General features: G+C 58.3%; 1 protein-coding gene across 2 annotated transcripts in view; it reads right to left on the reverse strand.

Moving 5' to 3' along the window:
- Positions 1 to 4068: 4068 nt before the first annotated feature.
- C2H7orf50 (chromosome 2 C7orf50 homolog) overlaps positions 4069 to 23132 on the reverse strand; it is a 120100-nt gene continuing 101036 nt past the window's right edge. For both annotated transcript variants that reach the window (XM_045542946.1, XM_045542947.1), the window contains 3 exons: positions 10754 to 10947; positions 5660 to 5741; positions 4069 to 4827 (listed from right to left, as the gene is read on the reverse strand). In XM_045542946.1, the coding sequence (XP_045398902.1) occupies positions 4639 to 4827; positions 5660 to 5741; positions 10754 to 10947 (465 nt within the window). In that variant the 3' untranslated portion in view covers positions 4069 to 4638. The remainder of the gene's footprint in view (positions 4828 to 5659; positions 5742 to 10753; positions 10948 to 23132) is intronic.

Consider the following 23132-nt stretch of genomic DNA (forward strand, 5'->3'; position numbering starts at 1 on the left):
GGCTGCGGAAAAGCCCTTCTGAGCTGTTATCTGAAGACCCCCAGTTGGCTCCTTGGGAGTGGGCTCTGGGGAAGGACCCGGTCCTCCTCCTGGCCCCTGTGGGGGGACCTGAGGGTGGGGGCCCAGGAGAGCCCAGGGCCTGAGGAAGCAACACTGGTCCTTCTCACCCCTGCCCCTGACACACACCTGGCACGCGGCTCAGAGGACAAACCTCCCAAACCATCACCCGACCCCTGCTCCCAGACAGGCCCGGCTCAAGCCACCTCTCACCCCATTTCACCTGTGAAGAAACAGGCCAATGAGACCACGGACTCCTTCTGCGGGGGTGCAGCAGGGCCCCCCAAATAGGCAGTCTTAACGCACCATCTCAGGTGTGAAAAAGCGAAACTTGGCAAAAACAGCATGAGCAGGAGTCAAAGCTTTATTGAACTCACTCCCGAGGCGCGAGCAGGACACCGACGACGGCTCACAAGGGACGTGGGGAACTGGGGGGGAGGGAGGCTGGGTGAGGCCCAAACCTGGGGGCCCACAGGCCGCCTTCTCCACGGCAGGACCGGCGCTCACCGTTTCCACGTGGGCTGGCAGAGGCCGTCCCGGCCTCACTGCTGAGTGTTGTTTTGTTCAATTGTGATAAAATGCACACTAGATGTACAACACGGTGTTCACCATGCCTAGTGCGCAGCTCGGCGGCGTCAGGGACACGCACAGCGCTGTGCAGCCGTCACCACCACCTGCGAACCTTCTTCCCAGACTGAAGCTTTGCCCCGTGAAACAAGGACCCCCAGCACCCACCGTGCTACTTTCTGTGAGTTTGACTCCTCTGGGGACCTCCTTTAAGGGACATCCCATAAGATATGTCCTTTTGTGATCAGCTGTGTCCTCAAGGTCCACCCACGCCAGAGGGTGTCAGGGTTTCCTTCCTTTTTGAGGCTGAATGACATCCCACCGTGTGGGTGGACTGCGTCGAGTCTGGCCATTCACCTGGGGGGTCCTGCGTCCCAGGGAGCCGGTGGGCAGTCAGCACGCTCGGCTCCCACACCGCGGAGGGGAGAAGCCGCCGTGGACATCGTGGGAGGGGCAGACGGACGGAGGCCATGGCTCTGACGACGTGGGCAAACCCTCCCTGGAGGCATCCTCACAGCTGGCAGGGGAGCGCCCGCCCTGGACCTGCCTCTGGGTCACGAGGGAAGGAAACTTCTGGGTGGGGCAGGCAGCTCTTGGCACCAGATCTGCTTCTGATTCCAGGGCTGGCCCCCAGCCACGCACATGAGCTTCACGTTATCCCCTAAGTCAACGAAACACACCCAGTCCCTGAGCCATAAGCAAACCGCAGAACAAGCTCTCGGGGCTGGCGGGGCTTCGGGTGGAGAAAGCCTTCTGCAAATGGGGAGGTCGTTAACCACCCACGCCTCCCGCACTGGCGCCCACTGGGCACGTACACATCCCACAGGGCAGGAGTCTTGGCTCAGGGATCGGCCCATGTCCCGAAGCTCCTTCCACCGTGCAGGAGAGTCGGGGGTCTGGAAGCCCCTCCTCTGTTTCGGGACCCGGGCCCTCAGCCCTCCCAGGTGACTGCCGCACTCCCTCAGCCAGGGGGTCTTCTTCCCACGCTGGATGGTGAGGGGAAGGGGGCAGGTGGCGGGAGGGGCTGGCTGGGCCTTAGTGGGCAGAGGGGCTCGCACAGCTCAGCCAGGGCATCCCAGGGCCTCTCTGGGCAGCCCTTACAGGCCATGCCCTGAAGCTGACCCCATCACAGACCACACTCTCCGCCCCGCCCTCCCTGGACCCACGCCCTTGTGAAATTGAAGGCGAGGCCTGGGGTGTCTGCAGTTGGGAGTGCATCTGTCCGCCTTGCTGTGTAATGAGCAGCCCCAGATTCCGTGGCCTCACAGGCCCTCGGTGAACTCAGGGTCTGGCTCAACCTATCTCTATGCCGATTCTGACCCATGTTCCAATGTGTTTCCAGCCATCATGGGTCTCCTGCCACCTTTGGACCCGCACGGTACATCCCCACCTGTCTGGCCTCTGGCTCAGCAGCACCACTTTAGACCCTCCACGTGGCCGCATGCGTCCAGCAGCTCTCCCTCTTGGATGCCGAGTAGCCCTCACTGTTTATCCATCCACCTACTGATGGACACTGGGTTGTTTCCAGTCTCGGGGGCTTTGGAAGGGGATAACAGCAGCCACCATCAGCAATTTTGCAGGCCGGAGTCATCGGCGCACACGTGGATGAAGCAGAGACTCACAGCTCTTCCCAGGCACATGCACACCCCTGGGCTCAGAGGGTCCCACATGGGCTGCCCCTGGGGTCTCACCAGGGAGTGCCATTTCTGGGGAATGGCTTGGTCCTCTGCACTTGGTTCAAGTTAGGCCTCAACAGCCAGCCTGTCCTAGGTGACATCTCCATGTCACCACCCTCTGTACCTCCACCAGGGAGCTGCTGTTGAGACTGGCACCTCATGACCACCTGAGGGGGGAACATGTTTGTGCTGAAGTGACTTTTCCCATTAACCCACGATGAGGACTTGGTACCCATTACATTTCTCTTTTTGACTTGGCTGGCAGGAAACCTAGAGCCATGGTTCTTGATCCATCAACCCTGATTCCTTGAAAACTATCTGCTCCTTCTTTGTATTTTGCAGATCTTCTGTCGCTACCTCTTTCTTTTTTTTTCACCTGCAGCTCCATGCAAATTTCTTGGTGTATTTATTTAAGATGCCTCAAGGCTTAGGAACAATTAGGTGCCCTGACTCTCGACTGCCTGAGGCCATCCTTGGTGGCTCTGCCTCATGAGCACCTTCTGTTCTGCAGCGGCCTCCCTTCGGGGCTGTGATGCTGGGACCCTGGACTGAAGGTGCCACCTCACTCAGCTGCAGGTTCGTGCTGTGCCAGGTGCCCTCCTGCCTGTGGTCTCACCTGGACTCCTCATCTGCCATCTCCAGCGGCCACCCCAGCCAGTCGTGACACACAGAGCAGGACATGGGTGTGGGTGTGGGTGGGGGGGGCCACAGCCAGGTGGGGTGCAGATGAGACTTGGGGGATATGACCCTTAAGGTCCCTTCCAGCCCCAAGAGTCTGAGGGTCTGTGGTTACAGGTGACCGGACGGAAAAGGACCGACCTGGGCTCGGGTCACATCCTGCTCTTGCCATGGGCAGATGTGACAGCAGACACCTGAGGGTCACAACCCTGGCTGGGGACACCACTGAGGCGATAAATCCCAGAGGGCCATGGCCAGGGAAGCCCAGCCAGGCTGGGGATGGCTCCAGGAGGCCCAAGCCCCTTCGCCCAGAACAAGGGTCCTAAGCACATGCCTCACTGGGTCGTGACCGGCACCGTGCGGCAGCTCCAGTGTGTGCTGCCCCGTCCACCCCCCAGCACTCGTGCCCAGAAACACTGCTCCTGTGGAGCGAGGCTCGGTGGGGACAGCTCAGCTCGGCGATGGCCAGGGTGGTCAAAGGCAGGGCCCCCACAGGCGGCATCCGCACGTGCCGGAGCTTCTCCCAACACTGTGGCAGGTCCTGGGTGTATCCCTCTCCCCCCCACCTCCAGGGCCACTTGCACCTCACCAGGCTGGAGGCTGACCCAGGTTCAAGGGGAAGGAAGGAGGCTCTGCCTTGTGTGGCAGGAGTGGCGAAGACCAGGCGGAGCTGCTGAAAGCTGCCACACAGATGCGCCACCAGCAGCCTGAACGTCCTGCTTCATGAAGGAGACTCAGAGCCGCCAGCCCGGCCCAGGCCTCAGCCCTCCCTGGGGCTGTCCCAGAGCACACAGCCCACACCTCCCCCTCGGCCCTGGTCAGCACCCCCAACCGTGGCCTAGAGCTCCGTGGTCACTGTGGCCCTCCCTGACGGCCAGCCCAACCGTGACAGCGCATCTCGGATCACTCAGTTTTGTTGGGAACAGGAAGAGGATGTCCTGTTTTTGTGCAGTTAGCATGTTTCCTAGCCGGGACGGTCACTGCCGACACCTGGAAATGGCAGGCTGGAGGACGAGTGACAACACCCCGGATGCCACCCTGAGTGCATCGAGGAAAAGCACCTGACAGTCCACAGAACAAGAGCCACGGCCCAAGGTACGCTTGTTTTTATTGAAAATACAGCCAGCAGAGTCCGTCCGTGCACGCAGGTACGCGGTCTGACCCCAAAGCCCAGACAGGGCTCTCCTGTGACCAGGCAGCGAGGCCAGGCACCGTCCAGGGAGAGGTGGACATGCCACAGCTCGACCTGCCATGACGCAGGCAGGGACCAGGAACAAACGGCCCACGCTGGGCCACCCAGTGGAACGTCAGGACCACAGCCAGCTCTGCCCAGTTTCTAAAACATCCGTCACCCATCTCTAGTAGAAAAATAGACATTTCCCTCAAAAGCAAAAGACCAGCCCCCTATGGCTTGAGGGCCATGTTCAGGCACCAATGTGTCTGAGTCACTTCAGAGCAACCACCTTCTCCTCTACAGGTAGCAAAACCTGTTATCATATACAGTCTCTGGCCAAGCAGGGTAGGTGGGGAGGGTCCGTCGTGGGTCTGTGGAGCTGGAAGGCCCAGGCCTCCACTGCCAGGAGGAGGTGGTCGGCTGCATCCTGCGTGGTCCAAGGACGGCCCTGAGCTGGGGCGGGGCCCCGTCACACCACCTGCCCCATTAGGAGAGCAGCTGCAGCACCTGCCGGATGCGCTGGGCCTTCGCCAGCAGGAGCGGGTCTGGGCCTCCGGCGCCTGCCTCGTCCAGCTCAAGCATCAGGGCTTCAGCCTTCTGCACCGTCAGCTCGCGGGCCCTGCCCTGCAGTCCCTCCAGGTAGGCCAGCAGGCTGGGGAAGTGCTCGTTGGGCACCTGGCAGGGAGGAGACAAGAGTCGGCCAGGGGCCCAGGCAGCACAGGCCTCGGGGCACCCGGCAGGGCAGCTGGTACCTCTGGCTTCACCCCCTGGACCCACAAGGGGACCAGCCAGCCCAAAGCGCCCTCTGCCTGTCCTGCTGTCTTCCAGCTTGTGCCACGCTGTCTTGATCGCTGTGGCTTTGCAGTTAAGAAGTGTACGTGCACTACGTATGCTGACTTTGTTCTTCTACTTTATGACAGCTTAGCTATTTTGTGTTCCTTGCCCTTGAAACCAACTCAGGGAGAGCAAACCGAAAAGAGAGTGGGTCTGAGGCTGGTGTGTCCTGCTGCGACGTGCTGGGGACGTGGGCAGCCCCCCGGGTGTGTCTGCAGACACAGGCACAGCAGGAGAGACTGCACCCACCCACCAACACACACACACATGGCACCGACAAGCCTGGCATCTCACGAGACTGAGACTCAGGAGAGCTGTGGTGGCAGGAAGAGCCGTGGCTGCCCCGTGGGAACCGTGGAACCGTGGGCCGTGCAGCCTTGGAACAGACACGGGAGATTCCAGCCCCTCCCAGATGTCGAGTTTTGTTGCTAAATTCTATCTTCTCTCATCCTGTGAAGCCAGATCTCATATACTGCCCTGAAAAGTGCTGCTGGACACAGGTGGCACATGCCCACACGCGGGCATACGTGGGGGCAGGTCGCTCCGTGAGCTGGGCCTGTCTTTGCCATAGCGGCTCTGCTGGAGGCAGACACTGCTCCACCTCCCCCCACGGGGCCCTCAGGACAGTCCTTCTCGGCTGCGGCCTCTGCTGTCAGGCCCAACATGCACACACCTTGTCACTGTCGTACATGTTCAGCAGGAGCCATGTCTGCCGCGTCTTCTGGAACCTCCAATCCTTGCGCTTCTGGGCCCACCTGGGAAACCAAGACAAGCAGCTCAGGGTGCGGATGAAGGAACCGCACACCCGGCCTCGCTGAATGAGCTGGGCGGCCTCTTCCCTGGGGAAGGAGCCCCTCACCCCCAGGTGCTGAACACCAAGGCTGTGGGTGTTATATGGAGACTGTCCCCTGCCCAAGGTGAAGAGGGCACCTGCTGAGGGCAGCAACAGAGCAGAGTCAGGTTTCTCAGGCAGGGGACGTGTCACCTCTGCACACACACTGTGAGGTCCCTCGGCCTATCTGGGCATCCGCAGCTGTGACAGGACCAGTTGAGGACTGGATGGCATAGGGCCATCTTCCAGCCCTACAACCCCATGACTTTACCCTGGTGTGAACATTCTAAGTGTCACGTGCTATGGCAGAGCCTGACAGCGGGGGTGCCCAGGGATCTGTGGCCATGCACCTGCTCAGTCTCTCCGTGTCCAGGCGGGTCTGTGTAGGGAAGCCAGGCCCTGGGCCTGGTGCTGGAGTGTGTCCCAGCCCGGGGGGCTGTCCCTGCACCTGCATGTCGCCCTCGTGTGCAGTAAACTCCCTGCGCAGATTACTGTGTGGTCTCTGCGGACTGCACCTGGCGGAGAGGCTGCGGGTCTGCCTGGTGGGCAGAGGTGTCAGGTGGGAGGGAGGGACAGTAAGGCAAGCACCCAAAGCAACGTCTCTCGAGCGACCCTGGGTGGGGGCTGCTCAGGCCCAACCTCCACGGTCGGCACAGTCGCCCGGGACCTGGGCCCCATAGCAACCTATGACCCTAGGTCTCCCAGTGTGCAGGTCAGTGCCAGAGAGAAGGTCCTGGAGATAAATGCAGCCACGGGCAGGGCAGACTCCTGGTCAGACGCTGACGATGTCCTTGGGGGATCCTTGGAGGATTCTCAGCAACGGGCCAGGGCAGTGGCCTCAGGGTGAAGACCAAGGATCTGTGTGCGCCACACATGGAGTGGGCCAGGTCCCTCCCCCACTGCCAAGAGGCCAGGCCCTGCCCCTCACCCCGTTGTATGGATGGGGTCTACGCCAAGGGCTGGCTGTCGGGAGAAAGTGGGGGCAGTGGGCCCAGCTGTCCTTAATCCTGCCTGCCCTGGGCACCTGGGCAGAACAGCCAGGCCCAGAGCAAGGATGCAGGTAGGGACGGTGACAGGCCCCATCAAGCTCCGTCTGCATCCTGCTGGACGGCCCAGTCCACAGCTCTGTGGCCGCCCGCCAGGCTTTTTAGTCCACCTGCTCCTCAGTCCAGCCTAGACCTGGCCACAACCCAGGCTCCAGGCTTCACACCTGTGGCCCCCAAGGGAGCCTCTGGCTACAGTGACCTCCCAGCAGTGCTTTGTGGCAGCTGCAGAGGACCAGGAGCAGCAGGACAGCCCAAGCAAGCTTGGGATGCAGTGGTCTCATGCCACGGACATCACCATCCCCTGGGAGAAGTACGTCTCTCAGGGCAGCACCGGGAGCCTGCACCAGCCAGGTTCTCCTGGGCAGAAGGCAGCACAGAGCCCAGGGCATGTGCCCGTGCTGGGACCGTAGGTCCTCTTCAGCCAAGAAACGGGGACGCTCCAGCCCCATGTGCTCAGCCACAGGTGGTACATCAGCTCCCTGAGCTTCTCTTCTGCAGGCCGAGAGGACATGTGCACACACGTACACACACACATTCACACACGTGTCCAACCAGCGCCAAGGCCTGTGGATTATTCTACTGGGATAACATACACTTCACAGAAAACTCCCCACTCTCCCCGTTCCTAAGTCACAGCTCAGGGGCACTAGGCACATTCACACCGTTGTGCTGTGTGACAACCCTTGTCTTCCCCAACCGAAAGCCCGCCCCACTGGACACAGCCCCCCACCCTCGGCTCCGCCTGTTCTGCGCAGACCACACAGGTGCACTTGCACACGGAGGCCTTCTGCTAAACGCCTCGTCCTGACCCGTAGGGAGCAGTGTGAGCACAATGGGGCGGCGCAGGCCGGGGTTGGGGGGAGGGGGGTCCAGGCAGTGGGGAGCAGGTTGGAGGAGCCCCCGGCAGAGTGCTGGGACCCAGGGCAGTGAGCTGCGCAGCAGCACCTGTGGCCCACCCTGGAGCAGACGGAGCTCGGAGGGGGCTGCAGAGCAGGCTCACAGGGAGGCCATGCGGGAGGCCGGGGTGGATTCCAGGATCCACACAGGTGGGGAGGGGGGAGGGGTTGGGGGTCCAAAGAGAATGGGAGAAACCATGAGGACCAGGTCACACCCCATGGGTGCCTATGGCCTAGAGATGGGCGTGGGGGGAAGCCTGGTCTTCTCAGAGGCGGGTACCAGCTGCCCTGGCCCCGCCGGGTTCTGGGTGAGCTGACCTGGGAGTCAGGGCCTTGCCCTGACCGGGGCTGCGGATTCTCCCCACCCCCACCCTTCACAGTGGGGCTGTGTCATGAAAATAGCACCTTTGGAGAAAACTATTTTCTAACACATCCCCCCGTGGGCCTCTGACCAACCTTCCTCTCCCATCCCATGTCATTCTCTAGTCTGAGTCCAACACTGCCACCTGAGTGTCTTCCAGAATGTTCCTGCCCTCAGGAGCTGGTGCTAAAGCCCCTTGGAGGTGGAAGTCGCAGACCGAGACTGCAGCCGAGCGCTCCACAGGCGTAGATGCCCTAGCCCCAACCCTGACGGCTCCAGACGGCTTGTTTTGCTTCTGCCCCAGGAATACTCTGGAAACAACAGTATCAACGACGATGCTGCCTGTTCCTCATGGACTCCTGTCACAAGTTGGCCCAAAGCTTTCTGCCAGTGGGAGCTCTCTGACTCTGAAAACCCATGCCAGGCAGGTGCGCCCACCCCTAACCTGGACCCAGGCTGCTTCTCCTGCAGAGGCCTGGTCGGCCGCACCCCTCCCTGCCCTCTGTGAGTCTCCTCCAGCTACCTTCAGGGCATCCGAGGGCTCTAGGAAGAGATGGGAAGGCCCCAATCCTCGGTTAGGGCATCCACGGGGTGTGTCAGGGCAGGGCAGACCCTTCCTGATGGATGCTGGTTCCAGGTGTGGCCACGCTCCGTCCTAACCCAGACCAGGCCAGCCTCTGCTAACCGCCTAGAAGCCAACGAGCACAGGGAAGGCCCAAAGGGCCCTGCACCCCCCAGCAGCCCAAGTCCTTAAAGACGGGGTCCAGATGGGGCTCATAATACAACAGAGTCCAGGGGCCCAGCACAGGCCATCAGTCTCCAGCTCAGAGAAGGCAACGGAGGTGGGAGGTGAAGCCAGAGGGCAGAGAGAGCTCAGGAGCCTCGCGCCAGCCAACAGGCCAACTTCTAGATGAAACCGTCCTCCCAGCTCGGGGCACCCTGGCCCTTCCCAGGGGGCTCCTGGTGTACCACTCATGTGCTGCACATGTCCAGTGGCACGCTTTCAGCTGTGTGCCCCCCACTATTGTGGGGTGGCGGCACCCCAAGTCCATTCACAAACTCAGGGAGGAGCCAAAGAGGGGGGCCCAGCTGCCTACTGGACTCTCCGAACTGGGGACTTAAATCTGCACAAGACTGCAAATCAAAACCACAGCAACACAGCCACTAGCACAGTCATAATAAAAATGTCAGAAGATAACGAGTGTCCGCATGGTGTGGAGAACCCTCTGCCGGCAGGAATGTAAAATGGTGCAGCTGCTATGGAAAAGTATGCAGTTCCTCGCGTGATTTAAACAGAGTTAGCAAACGACCCAGCAATTCTGCTCCTAGGTATGTGCCCAAGAGAAGTAAAAACATATGTGCACGCAAGACTTGTACACACGTACATAGCAACTCTATTCACACTACTCAGAAAGTCTCCATCAGCCAACAAATGGATAAATAAAATATGGCACATCCATACAATGGAACATTATTCGGCCACAAAAAGGAACACAGTCCTAGCACGCGATACAACTTGGCTGAACCTTGGAAACATTATGCAAAGTGAAAGAAGCCAGAAGCAAAAGATCACATGTTGTACGTTTCCATTTAACTAAAATGTCCAGAACAGGCAGATGCCCACAGGCAGAAAGCAGACGCACGGGTGCTGGGGCCGCGGTGTGGCAGAGGGAACGGGGAGTGCTGACAGCTGAAGGGCACGGGGCTCCTTTCTGAGGTGACGAAAACGTTCTAAATTTGGTTGTGGTGATGGTTGTACAACTCTGTGAATATGCTAAAAACCATGGAATTGTACACTTTATATGAGTGAATTTTATGGTATGTGAATTTTATCTCAATAAAGCTGTTACCAAAAAAAAAAAAAAATGCCCAAGTGGGACAGCCCAAGGTCGGCATTTTAGTACCGGTCGGTGGTGCTTTGGAAAAAGTACCCATTTCCTGGTATGTCCCGTTGGAACACATGACTCTACTTCCCTAGAAATGTTTCTTTGTAAACAAATCTGCAATTTCACAGTGACCTCCTTTTTCCACGAATCTTTAAAGATTCTTATAAAACCGTCAGCTAATTATTTGGCACTTGAGCCAGCCTCTGCCCGGCTCTGGCTGGGTCCCCTCTCCTGGTCTGTTAGCTCAGAGGGCTCACGGCTGCTCTCCTGGGCACCAGGTAGCTGCACAGGACCCGGAATCCACCTCCCCCCGTGACTCCTCAAGTCCCCCGGCTTCAAACTCACCCCACACAGGCCTCTGCCCAGCACCCCCAGGCCCAGGCCCCCTCAGAGCCGGCCAGTTGGTCTGGGTGGGCTGGACCCTGAGGTGGGCACCCTGGCCAGACCACGGGTTACCATGCCCAATTGAAGTCCCTATTCTTGCACCGATGGCTCTGCTACTGCTTCTTAAAGGACCTGGAGACCCTCAGCTGCTTAGAACACAGCAGCAGCAGCAGCGTAGGCCTGGTGCAGACACCAATGCCCTCCTGCTCTAGAACCTTCCTCACAGGGCATGATGCTGAAGCCGTGGCTTCCCCACCAGTCCCCACCCGTTGCATGTTCTGACTTCTGTGGTGTAAACACTCCCGTCACAGCAGAGGTAAACCTGGGAAGGGGGGCATAGCCCGATGCCCAGCGGTTCTCACCCGCACAGGTAGGCCAGGGCCAGCTCCGCCCCTGAGTGCCTGGCCGGCAGGTTCTGTGTGGTGACTGCTGCCTCCCGCAGACGCTGCCTCTCTTCCTTCTTCCGCTCCTTCTTCCGCTTCCTCTCCAGGATCCTCTTCTCCTCCGGGGATAGCTCGGGGTCCGAGTCCTGCACCGCTGTGCACACTGCTCCCCCCTGAAAGTCAAGGGACACCCTCCCCGTTAGGCTTCTGGGCCAGATGAAGGTTCTCCGAAGGGTGCGCTGCTCAGGGCTTCACCGCACCCCACCGACGGCGGCTGAAGGCTCTGTCTGCCCCGGCCCCCACAGACCGCACACTGGCCAAGACCGAGCAGCAGTGCAGGGGATGGCTCAGACGAGGACAGCCAGTTCTGCGGAGAAAACTGAAGTTTAACTTTGCTCAACCCAGTGTTTGTCAAGGTTAACTGACTGCAGACACCTCCCCTTCCCCTCCCTGTGCCACAGCCTCCAGGCTCTACGGACGCCTCACTACCCGCCCCGCCAACGCGGGAAGGCCCAGGCGGGCTGTGTGTGAGCACCCGGGTGCCCAGGACCCGCTGGGGCAGCCCCTTTTCCTTGCTTCTACAGGATCCTCTCAGTGAAGACCCCGGAGGGAGGGAAATGACCACTCTGCCTGGGGCTCTTGCCTTGCTCACTCCCTGTTGCAGTGTCCTCCCCAGCCACACCCTGTCTGGGAAGCAGAGGTCCCCCCACAAATCAACATTAGGCACCACAAGGCTGGAGGGCGCCAACAGGGGCCAAGTGGCAGCCAGGCCATTCCGGTGGGTGGGGGGGCTGCCGTGGTGACCTCAGCTGCTGTCTACATGCTTCACCTTTCCTGGAAAAGGCCAGAACGTCCGTGTTTACTCTGAGCCAGGCCAGGAGCTGCCAGGAAACGTGTAGGGTGGGATCAGGCCTGTTACCCCACCTGCAATCCCGCCCCCACCTGCAATCCTACCCCACCCGCACATCCCACCCCACTTGCAATCCCGCCCCCCATACATCCCACCCCCACCTGCAATCCCACTCCCAGAAAAAGCAGCAAAGCAAGGGCTCCCCCTCCCCCCAGCAGGTCCCCTCATAAAATGCCAACCCCCAGATGACATCTGTGTTCCCACTCTACATGGGATCCTTCCTGAACTCTCTAAAACAAAAGAGCTGCTCTCTCCAGCTCCCCCACCCCTTTTTAGAAAGAGCCAGAACTTACAGCAAAGGGAACTTCAGGGGTTGTGCCCGGACAGCTCCTGGCAGCCTCACCACAAGGTAGGGCTGCCTGACAAGAAATAGGACGCAGACCACACAGGGGCTTCCAGAGCGGCCACAGGAGGGGCCGGGCAGGGAGAGGCAGCAGCAAGGCTGGGCCTGAGAGTCTGGTTTTGTCCAGGTGGGTTTGCTGAGCTAACGAGGAGGTCGAGGGTGAGGATGGCAAAGACACCGCCAGGGAGTCTGGCCTGTACCAGGCTGCCGGCTGGCCAGGTGACTGAGTCGGCACCGTGTAAAGTCTGGCCAAAAAAAGAAGCAAAACCCCAGTGCAGGCCCAGCCTCTGCTGCTATTGGCCACACAGGCTGCATCAGCCCCCTGGGCCAAACTCCAGCTGAGCGGTCAGGGTCCCAGCGGAGGGCCTGTGGGTCCACGGCGCTGCCTTGAGGGAGCCCAGCAGATGGGGGAGAGACAGGGGGGGGGAAAGCACCTGCCTCCCCCCACCGTGAGGGCCACCTGGTATGACCTTTTGGTACCCCCAAACACTCCGGCAGTACTAGCCCTGTCCATGCCGGCAGCACCCCAAACATAGTGCCCGGGCCCCAGCCCCAGGGGTGTGGCTGCTGCCCCCAAGGCTGAGGGGCCTGCTCACACAAGAGAGGGCTCTGACCACTCCCCGAGGAACCCCTGGCATTCCCTCCAGGAAGGAAGCCCACATTTCCCAGCACCTACACAGCCCTGGGGGAAGGAGGCTGGGAGGTGAGGATGGGGCTGTGGCTGAGGCAGCAGCAGGGATTCAAACACGGGCCACGGACACTGGCCTGGGGTGGTCACTGGTGGGGGAGACCCAGGCAGCCCCACAGGGAAGGTAGATCCAAAGGGGCCTGCAGGGTCCACCTGCTTCTCCCAGGGTTTCCTGAAGGTCCAACAGGGGCCATGTCTTGTATTAGGCATGGAACTCATAGAAACAGCTTCTTTAAAATCAAGTCTCCCTTTTGGCTGGCTGCCAGCACCACCAACAGGGCAGTGGTCACAGCCCAAGCTCCATACTCCCCAGGGAAGCACGTGTCTCAGAGAGGAGGGTCCTCAGAGAGCCACAAGGACCCTCAGCCACACTGGGGCCCAGGGGCCCTCGGCCCAGCAGGGGCACACAGCAGGACATGTGCACACAAGGGGCTGTAGCCAGGTAGGGAGCACCCAGTCCTTCTGGGGGACTGCAGGACCCCTGGGCGTCTTGCTTTCCTGAGGTCCCCAGGGCTGAGCAGAGGCCAGGACTCTCTCTCCAAGTTCTCAGGGGAAATCAAACCATTTGCAAGGTTCTGACATGTCAGAGCTGGGGCCCTGGGGAGGAAAGGCAGAGAGGCTCTTACTGAGCGAGGGAGGGCAGAGCGGACTGCTCTCATACCTTCGTCTCATCTTGGCAGAACTAAGCTCACAGAACTGATGTCACAGTACACTCAGCTAGGGCAGAAAACAAGCTGATGTCTTGTGGATGCCTCTGAATAACCCACTCATGGCCACCCAGTGCTGTTTTGACAAAGGGTCCAGGCTGGAGCCAGGACACCAGGGAGTTGTCACCCACCCCCAGGATGCAGCTTCTGTGGGTCCCAAAGCACGACTGGCTTCGCCTGGCAGCGGAGGGACTGAAGCCCCAACAGTAGGTCCAGCTGCGCAGGACACATCCTGCCCAGCTGGTCCCTGAACCCATAAGCCCACCCTACAGAGTTATTAGACTAGAAAAGGTGCGCACTGAGAATCACCATGTAGTAGGGCGCCTGGGGCGTCAATGTGCTGTGGAGCATGGCCTTCCACAGGTGGAGGCTGGCTGTGTAAGGAGGAAAGCGTGGGCTGTGGGGAGCAGAAGTCCCGACGTCCACTAGAGGGACACAGAGTAGCCGCTGCAGAGGCTGGGGTCCTGCAGCCCCATCCCCCAGGAGGGGTGGCAGGAAGCACAACAGGCCCCCAGCCCTATCCTGATGACAGGTGAGAACAGAATCCCAAAGACTCGGTGACTTGGCCACAGATGGGACAGCCCAGGCCCTGGTTTCCCCCCGCCCCCACAGGCTGTGCCTTGAGGCCCCTCGGGCAGAGTGACCAGCCCTTAATCCACAGGCCTCTGTTCACAAACCACCACCAACACTGTGAGCATTGTCTGTATTCAACTGTGCTGACAGCACCTCAGATGGGGGCAGGACCAGAGCCCTGGGCAGGCTGAGTGGCACCTGGTCATCCCTGTAAGTCACCTGGGTAACTGGTGACTCACTGACTCCAGAGCTGTCGTCCTAACCACTCGTGCAAGGATGACAGACCCAGGTCCAGAGAAGCAGGGAGCTTGCTCGCCACCTGCAAGCGCCTCCCCCTCCCACCTCGCGCCAGCCCAACCCAGGAGTCCTCAGCCAGTCCCACGTCCGACCGCCAAGTCCTTCCCAGATTTGGTCCAGCTAGAGACTAAGCCTTAATCAGACTTGTACCCCAATTATGAAAATTCAAAAATGTAACTCACAGTAGCATATTACTTTTTCTGAGAAACAATGAAAAGCAAAGAAGAAGTGTTTTTTTAAATTAAGCTTTATCCTTTGAGACAATCATAGAAGCACACGCTGTCGGGAGGTAACAGGACACCCATGTGCCCCTACCAAGTCTCCTCCAATGACAACCTCTGCAGACCAGCCAAGGCCACACGTGGGGTCCTTACGCTGATTCCACAGCTCCAAGAACATAAGATCGATGGGGTCTTCTCAATGCTCAGAAATACACAGATGTGTCGTCATCACACAAACGTAGAGATGCAACCGTTAAAGTCTTCAACCTCTCCCCTGCCCTGACAAAATGTTCGTCTCAACGCATGATACTTAGTTACTCCCTCCTTGCACAGAAGGAAGGACAATACAATTCCCTCTTCCCTTTGGCTCAAGATATCCCGACTAATACAAGTAATTCCAGAAGACTCGCCCACACCAACAGTTCCAGAAGTTGCTGCTCTGATAAGCCACCGAGCTGCTGTAAAACACAGCTGTCTCCCGTGAGCTGCGCTGGTGGCTCCGTGGGTCCCGGCGACGCAGACACTGGGACGGGCGCCGGCTCTGTCGTCGAGGCGCTCACAGGCAGGCACACGTGAGCTCCTGGAGGACAGGGAGAGCGGCCGCCCCGACCCGCTGCGGAGCTTCCTGCGGGGCAGCTCCTCGCCCAGACTCGGCTTCCGTCCAGATCCTCTGGCCACAGCCCCTCATGGAATGACGTTTAAACATGTAAAGCAAGACACACGGATGCACAAGGATATAAACTACAAACTGCAGTCAGAACATTAAAGGCCAGAGACCCAGTGGTATCTGTGCTTCATCAACGCACCAGGTGATAAATCCAAGTGGGCTCTGGCAGCTCCTGTAGTTGTGACACAGAGCTAAGCGCAAGTGACGGTGTGAGGTGCCCCCAGGTGATGGGACAGGGGATGCCTGGCCCATGCTGCTCAGTCTGTGGCCAGCCTTCATGGTAGGAGGACACACTGTCAGCTGAAAATTTGTGAAAACGTGCATGGTTTTCCCTCCTTCCATCCAGGTTCAAACTCCCTGAACTTATGAGACTTGGGGGAAGGACAAGGACAGAATGCCAGGCCTCCCCTCTGCACCACACAGGAGAGACCCTGGAAAGTGGAGCTCCTCCAGGCAGCCTCCACCCTGCTCCACACCCTCCACACCCACACGCACCAGGTCCTCCATGTCAGCCCACCCGGGCCTTGGAGAACACACTGAGAACTGCCGGACCCACTGTCCAGACACACACACACACACACACACACACACACACACACACACACACACACACACACACACACGCGCGCTCTCTCTCTCGCACACATACACGTCCAAGGCTGTGGGCTCCAGATCCCTGACAAAAGTCCAGCTCTTTGATTTACAGAGGGCCTAAGAACTTTCCGGGGAGAGGCTGTGTCTAGTCTTAGCACACAATGGCGCGGCTGGGGCAGCAGCCCCGACAGCCAGGCCAGAGCTCTGGAGGCTCTTCTACAATGACTTCCTTCTTACAAACCCTGTGGCCCTGGCCAACAGCGGGATAGTCTCCCTATCCCTGCCGGGGGTGGGGGTGGGGTGGGCAGACAACTGAAAACCCGACTCCAGTCTCAGCTATTCCAGAACAGCTGTCCTCAGAGAAGGGTCCCCACAGACCCAGCGTACTAAGCCCCCTCCCAGCTGCATTACTGGCGACCCAGGTTGGTTACAACAAACACCAGAACAAACCAGAAAACATACTCATGGGACATGACAGATGTGGTAGCCACAGGGTGCCTCTGGTAGTCAGTGCTGAATTCCATGAGGAATGTTAGAAACTCAACTTGTTTTTCTAACCCAAGGATTAAAATGAAAACTTGTGGTGTGAGGCAGTTTGTAAATGCCAAGATAAGGGGCAAGGGACGAGGGCCCTTCTGCCCCTGCCCCTGCCCCTGGAGGACCCAGCGTCTGCACAAAGAGCTCTCTGGTTTCAGCCCCTCCTTGGCGCAGACAGTGGAGCCACCAACCACCCAGTCTGATTGTCCTGAAAAGAACACTTTTACAGACACCAGGTCAGGTTTCTGGAAACAAAACAGTCCTGAGATCCTGTGAGTTGCTATTTTTATCTAGTGCCCGCTTTACTGTTTCTCAGCCCGTCTATCTACTTTCTGATGTCACAGCTCTTCCAGCCGTCCCCAGAGAGTTCACCCTTCTCTGTAGGCAGACAGACAAAGACCCCCGAGTGTTGGGGGAGGGTGGAGAAGGAGGTGCTGCTGATGGGGACAGCCGAGGAAGGCAAATGTGGCACCTGGAGACCTTTTCCCTTACAAGCTGGCAGCCAGCTGCAGCTCAGCTGTGACCACGAGAGACCCTGCTCCAGGCATGGGCAGGTCAGTACCTGCTGCTCAAAGGCAATGGCCTGGAATCAGCACTGGCCCCGGGGGTAGGGTGGGTGGGGGGGAGATGGTGAGACTAGCCTCCCTCCAGAGCACTGCGGTCGCCTCAGTCACAGGGCGGGGGTCTGCAAAGGGCAGGACACAAGATCCAAACACAAGATCCAAGCCCTGTTCCAAGGACTCCCAGACAGGGCAGGAGAACAAGCTGAGGGCCATTTCTTAGACTGCAGGACGGTGCAGGGGACACAGGAGGACGTGAGAGCCCAGCTGATGCAGGCCCATGGGAGCTCCAGCACCTGTGTGGGGAAGGCACGGGCCTGTCTGGCTCACTGCTTGGCAGAAGCAGGACCCGAACTGGCCTCCTGACCCAAAGGCCCTGCCCCTGCTGTCTCTGTGTCCAGCCCTCACTGCCTCCCAGAATTTTGGCTCAGCCTTTGGGTTGATTTTCACCCCTACGTAGGAAAGTAAAACAGGCCTCCTGGCTCCAGTTGCCCTTTTGTATAGCAATTTGTTTATCCACGTGTAGGACCACCAGACAGGCTCTAATGTGATTCTAGGCATAGGGACATTGTCTAATGATTTGCTATTTACTGCCACCCCCTCCCCCAACGATTGCACACTGCATGGCCTAACAGCCCATGTGATGTGTAATGCCACCGCCACAGCTTCTAGGCACACGTGGTAACTGGATGGGAGGCAAAGGTCACACACACAGCGGGGCTTCCAGGTGCCAAGCCCTTTCCTGCCTGGCTATTAAAATTTTAAGCTGACTTTGTTTCATCTGTGGAAATGCACGACTAACTGGGAAGCCCAGGCTGCGTTTTGTTTTTAAACTGGAAATGCGATTCTGGCAGGCTGATGGCCACACAGGCAGAGTTGAGCAAAGTAAAGCATAGGAGTTGTAAGTAAGTAACATTTAACATACTGACATGCTTCTCAACAACTTGGAGGAATCAGCTGACAGTTGTTCCTAATTTGTCAATGCTGACCTTGCCATTTTAACAAAAATCAGATTCTTAATTCTTGAAAAACGTATTCCAAGAGTGCAAAGACATCCATCTCCCCAACTCCATTGACGCAGACTCCAGCTTGCCTAGAATGCACAGGAGGGAAGCGTCTGACACTGCTTCCCCCACAGGGAAAAAACCTACAGTTTTGCATGATAAGATTTTCAAACGCGTTTGTTTCATTTCAATCTTGCAGTCTCTGGACTATGTTCTTCCTGAGTGCCCTATGTTGTCAGAAAACCGCCTTGACTTTGAGTATAAACTGAAAACACCCAAACTAAATTCTCATCTCAGGGGCCCCTTCCTTTCCCACCCTGGCTCCACGGGGCGCCTGGGCACCGGGTCCTCCCATCCTCTGGGCCTGCAGGTAGCACCACACCTGCAAGCCATCCAAGGGCCTGCAAAAATGTTTGAGCTATGGGAGAAAACAAAACAAAACATGTTACTAGCTCAAAAAGGAGGAGATAGCAGAATCAAAATTAATAAATGCTTCATTAAATGTCTATAAAGTGTATCATTATGTTAATCTCATTAATTGTTAAATGTAGGCTCCAAAAACACTTCATCGCTTTTGGGAACAATGTATGGGTTAGGTTTTTCTCACTTTGCATGAACTCCTGAGGACAGACAAGGAATTCAGAAAAACCACACTGCCAATTAAATGAGTTACTCATAGCCAAATAATTTCAAAGGCAAAATGGTTAATACCCTTGCGGACTTTTGCAGCAAAACACGGATATCTAACCAGCTGCGAGGGGGTGAGCCTGTCAAACCCAAGAATGCCCTAGTCTACAAGGCCCTGAGTATGGGTTCTCTCCCTCCAGGGAAAGGGGATAAGGGCCTACCGCCCTGCAGGCAGGCACAGGGACCTAGTGCAGACCACTCCTCAGTTTGATGAATGAGAAGGCTGAGCCCAGAGAGGGAAGGGGAGGCCCAAGGTCACACAGTGGTCAGCGGTGGAGCTGAGACTAGAACGCAGGGCTCTGGAACTCCGAGGGTCCGCGGAGCTCCGGGTCCTGGGGTCCCAGGGAGGGCTGCTTCCGGGCCACCCCCACCTCCCTGGAAGGAGGGGCATGAAAGAGCTCGCAGAGCGCCTGGCAGGGCCTGGAACGCCAGGCCACCTCCAGGACAGCGAGAGAGGAGGCCACAGCCTAGGAGGAGGGGCTCGGGGGCACTGTTCAGCCGGAAAAGGCTGCCCCGGGAGACTGGCCCACATAGACTGGGGTCTGCAGGGTGGGAGGTGGGACCGTGGCCCTGGCCGGGCACCTGTCACCGTGGGGCGGCCCCGAGCGCCAGGCGGGGCGAGCGCCCCTCCCCCCGGGCCTCCCCTCCGCCCTCCCTGGACATGGCCTGCCCCCACGGCCCAGCGCACTGACCTCTGCACCCCGACTGTCAGGTCTCCGCGGGCGCCAAGACACCGACCCAGACCGACCCGCGGCGCGCACACCCAGGCCCGCGTCCACAGCCCGCCGCAGCGCCCGCGCACTGCGCATGTCAGGCCGGCCCGGCTCGGCTGGAACCAGATCCAGCCGGCTGGGCGGTGACGCAAGCTCGCCAGCGCGAGGGCGGGGCCTGTGCGCTAGGCACCCCCCGAGGAGGCGCAGGGAAGGGGCCCGGGTCCACGCCGGCGGTGGGGCCAGGGCAGGCCCCGCAGCTACTCCCCGACACAGCCGCAGGAAGCCACAGGAGCAGTGCCACGAGCTGCTTCCTATTTCCCTGCCCATAACTTGTCCGCCAATCTGGCCCCGGCGTGCGGCCCCCACTCCCACAGCGCCCGCGGCCACCCTGGGACCCGGTGCCAGGGCTCCGCCCATTCCCGGGCCGCAGCCCCCGACTCCTTGCTCGGACCAGTCTGCACCCTCAGCGTCAGGGGACACCACGGACCCTCTGCAACACCCCCGGAGGCAGGTAGCACTGCCCGCAGACGACGCATGACGCTCGAGCAAGGAAGCGCGCGGCGCGAGCACCATCCCAACTGCGCCCCGCGAAGGGGGATGCTCAGTAAACGCTCACTGAACAAATGACTGGATCGCACCGCTTTGTCCTCACCACACACATAACGTCTGAACATCTCCTAGAGTTTGTGTTCCCTCCTCCAAGACCGCGGATCAATTTATGGTTCAAGGAAACCGCAGCCACAGGCTGGCACCAGGAGCCTGCAGAGCACGGGAGGGGCGCGCAGGGAGCTGGCAGCTGCCGCCCGCCCCCTGGCCCACCCCTTGCAGCCCAAGGGGACGCCAGGCTCTGCTCGCTGCTGAGGGCTCTTAGAGTGCTGGGCTCAGGCGGGAGGGCGTGGGCTTCCCGCCTTGGGCGTGGGTATCCCAGCTCCCCAGCCTGATAAGGATCTGCAGGGTCCTGGAGCCAAGACTGCAGCTGTTCATGTTTTTACTCTTGGCCATTCCACCCACCCACGGGCCTCTCCACACGCAGGAGCTTGCTCAGTCGTGCAGTGGGGGCGGCGCTGCAGGGCTGCAGAGGCCTTTCCAGGGCTGGTGGACAAAGGGAGGGTGGGGGATGGGGACGAGCCTGCCACCGCAGGCTGCCTCTGTGCTGGGTGTGCTGCTTGTTCAATCCCTGTGCCACTGAGATGTTAAAAATTTCTAAGACCACTAGTTTCATGGAATGGACTCATTTCCCTACGCACTGACTTCCTGGCACCTTTCCAGAGTAAACCTCCAACCCAAGGCAGCCACCTGCTAGCACACAAGAACCTGCCCCCTCTGACCAGGTTCCTTTATCCCACTGTTCTGGTGACTTCAAAGGGCTGCTCTGGGAGACTGGACAAAGAGAGTGGGAGGGGGAAGCTGGCCTGGCAGGAGGATGCAGCCCACAGGGCTCGGCCTACCAGCCCCAGTGGGACAGGGGTAAGGTGCCAGCAGAGGACACGTGGCCCACAAGGAGGGCTTCACCACACTCATCTCAAGCTCTGAACCATCCTGCTGTTGACACTTTACAGAGCAGGAACCTGAGGCTCAGTAAGGGTGTGAAATGTCCAGCCAGTGTTCCTCCCTGAGCCATTCTCTGCACAGTAACTGGCCTGTAGGGCTGTGCTGTCCCCCCCACACAAAGCCACCCACAGGCATGCGGCATTGGCAGGTGGAGTTCTTCCCAGGCAGGTGCCGCCATGCCTACTTCCCACCTGCCTCTGGCCCTGGGCCCCGACACAGAGCAGCAGGTGCAGGGCTGCTTACCGTACCCATCCTGGGCTGGGGGACCTGCAACAGCCCCATGGGTGGAGCAGCAAGGATGTGACCGGGACTTCAGCAGTGGCCGGGTCCACACAGAGGGGCCCCGGGAGCCCCACCTCCCAGCAGCTCAGCAGGGCCTGGTCAGGAAGGGGGTGTGTGAGAGGGACGTGGGCACATCCCACAGATACTTGTTAAGCAACTTCTCCATGCTGGATGCTGTCCTGGGTGCTAAGTAGACCGTGAGTAACATAACAGACAAAAATGCCTGCCTACTGAGAGGTGACGTTGAGACTCTAATATTGAGGAGAAAAGCTAGGTGGGGAGGGATGGAGGAAGGGTGGGCTTACTTTTTGTGATCTGAAATGGCTGGGGGAGGGCAGGGGTGGGGGAGGCAGCACTGGCAGGTGGCCCTGAGTAGAGACCTCAAGGCGAGAGGGTACTGCCACGGGGACAGCTGAGATGAGGGGACAGAGGGCAAGCACCAAAGTCCTGGGGAAGGGCCAAGAGCGCAGGGCAGCTGGGGGGACGCACTAGGGATGAGAACAACCTTGTCCTAAACCTTCCCCCCAAGGACCCCAAGACCACATGGATACTCTGAGTCACTCTGGAAAAACTTGGTCTGACACGTTCTTATTAATCAAACTGTTTTTGGCCAGCATGCCCCATTTCCCAAGCATGTCATCTCCCAGAGAACTTAGGCTTGTGAAATCCACAGGAAATGCTGCAGGTTTGGTACACGTGCCCACTGGATCCAGAGGACTGATTGCTCACAGCCTGTAGAGGTGCAGGCACTTCCCCTTGCTCAGCCTGCTTGGAGACAAAGTGTCTCTGGGAAGAAACCTGGGGGCTGTGGGCAGAAGCCACAGGGGGCTGGGTCTGCTGTCAGCCACAGCAAGGCAAGAGCCCTGGAAGGCTCCTGTCTGCCTGCACCCTCCCTGCACTGGTGGCAGGGGGCATCTGCCAAGGGTCACGGGAGCCGGTGGCCTCGAGCAGTGGAGGCCCCAGTGCCAGAGACTCTGAAGCCTTGGGGCCACACCACTAGCACCCACAGGTGTGGCAGTGGCACCTGTGGACTCCTACAGCCCCCACTAGAGGGAGTGGGGCAAGAAAATCACAAATCGGCCAGTCTATGACAGAAAACACTCCATAGGAGGTGGAACCTTAGAGTCTAAAGAAATCACTTTCCAAGAAATTTCATGATGAGTTGTCAGAAAAACACAACACAAACACAATGCATGTGTGTGTGGTACCTCTTTACCAAATGCCACTCCTCCCAAACAAGTCGTATTGTTTGCCTGACAAATTCTGCATATCCTTCAAGACCCTGCATGGACACCCCCTCTTCTAGGAAAGCTTTGTTAAACCCCAGGGAGCATGGGGGTCTTTCTTCTGTGACCCACAGTGTTGGCACAGGATATAGAGTCTCAGGAGTTCTAATAAACACTTAAAGAATTAACACCAAATTCTACACAATCTCTTCCAGAATAAAGAAAAAGGAACACATCCCAATTTATTTTACTAAGCTAGTATTATCCTACGCAAAATAGATAAAAACAGTACAAAAAAGAAAACTATAGATTAATATCCCTTGTAAATATCGATGTAAAAATCATATTCAGCAACATAAAGAATTATATACCATGACTAAGTAGAGTTTATTCCAGAAATGCACAGCTGCAATATTCAAATCAATCAGCAAATCTATCATATCAAAAAGGTTAACAAGAAATATCACATGGTCATATCGATTGTTCTACTGACAATTCAAAACCCATTCATGATAAAAACTCTCAAAAAACTAGTGGTAGAGGCGAGCGTCCGATAGTTGATGAGGAGCATCTGCAAGGTCAGGAAGGAGGTGAGGTGCCCACTCTTGCCACTGCTGTTCCACATCATACTGGACGTGCTGCCCAGTGAAACGACACAGAAGGAAGCCAAAGGCACACAGGGCAGAAAGGGAGAAATACAACACCTGCATTTGCAGGTGGCAGGATGGAAAATCCCTGGCATCGGGCAAGTTCAGCAAGGACACAAGACCAACATACACATGTCACTATATTTCCATA

The sequence above is a fragment of the Lemur catta genome, chromosome 2 (assembly GCF_020740605.2).
Source record: "Lemur catta isolate mLemCat1 chromosome 2, mLemCat1.pri, whole genome shotgun sequence".
NCBI classification, from domain to species: domain Eukaryota; kingdom Metazoa; phylum Chordata; class Mammalia; order Primates; family Lemuridae; genus Lemur; species Lemur catta.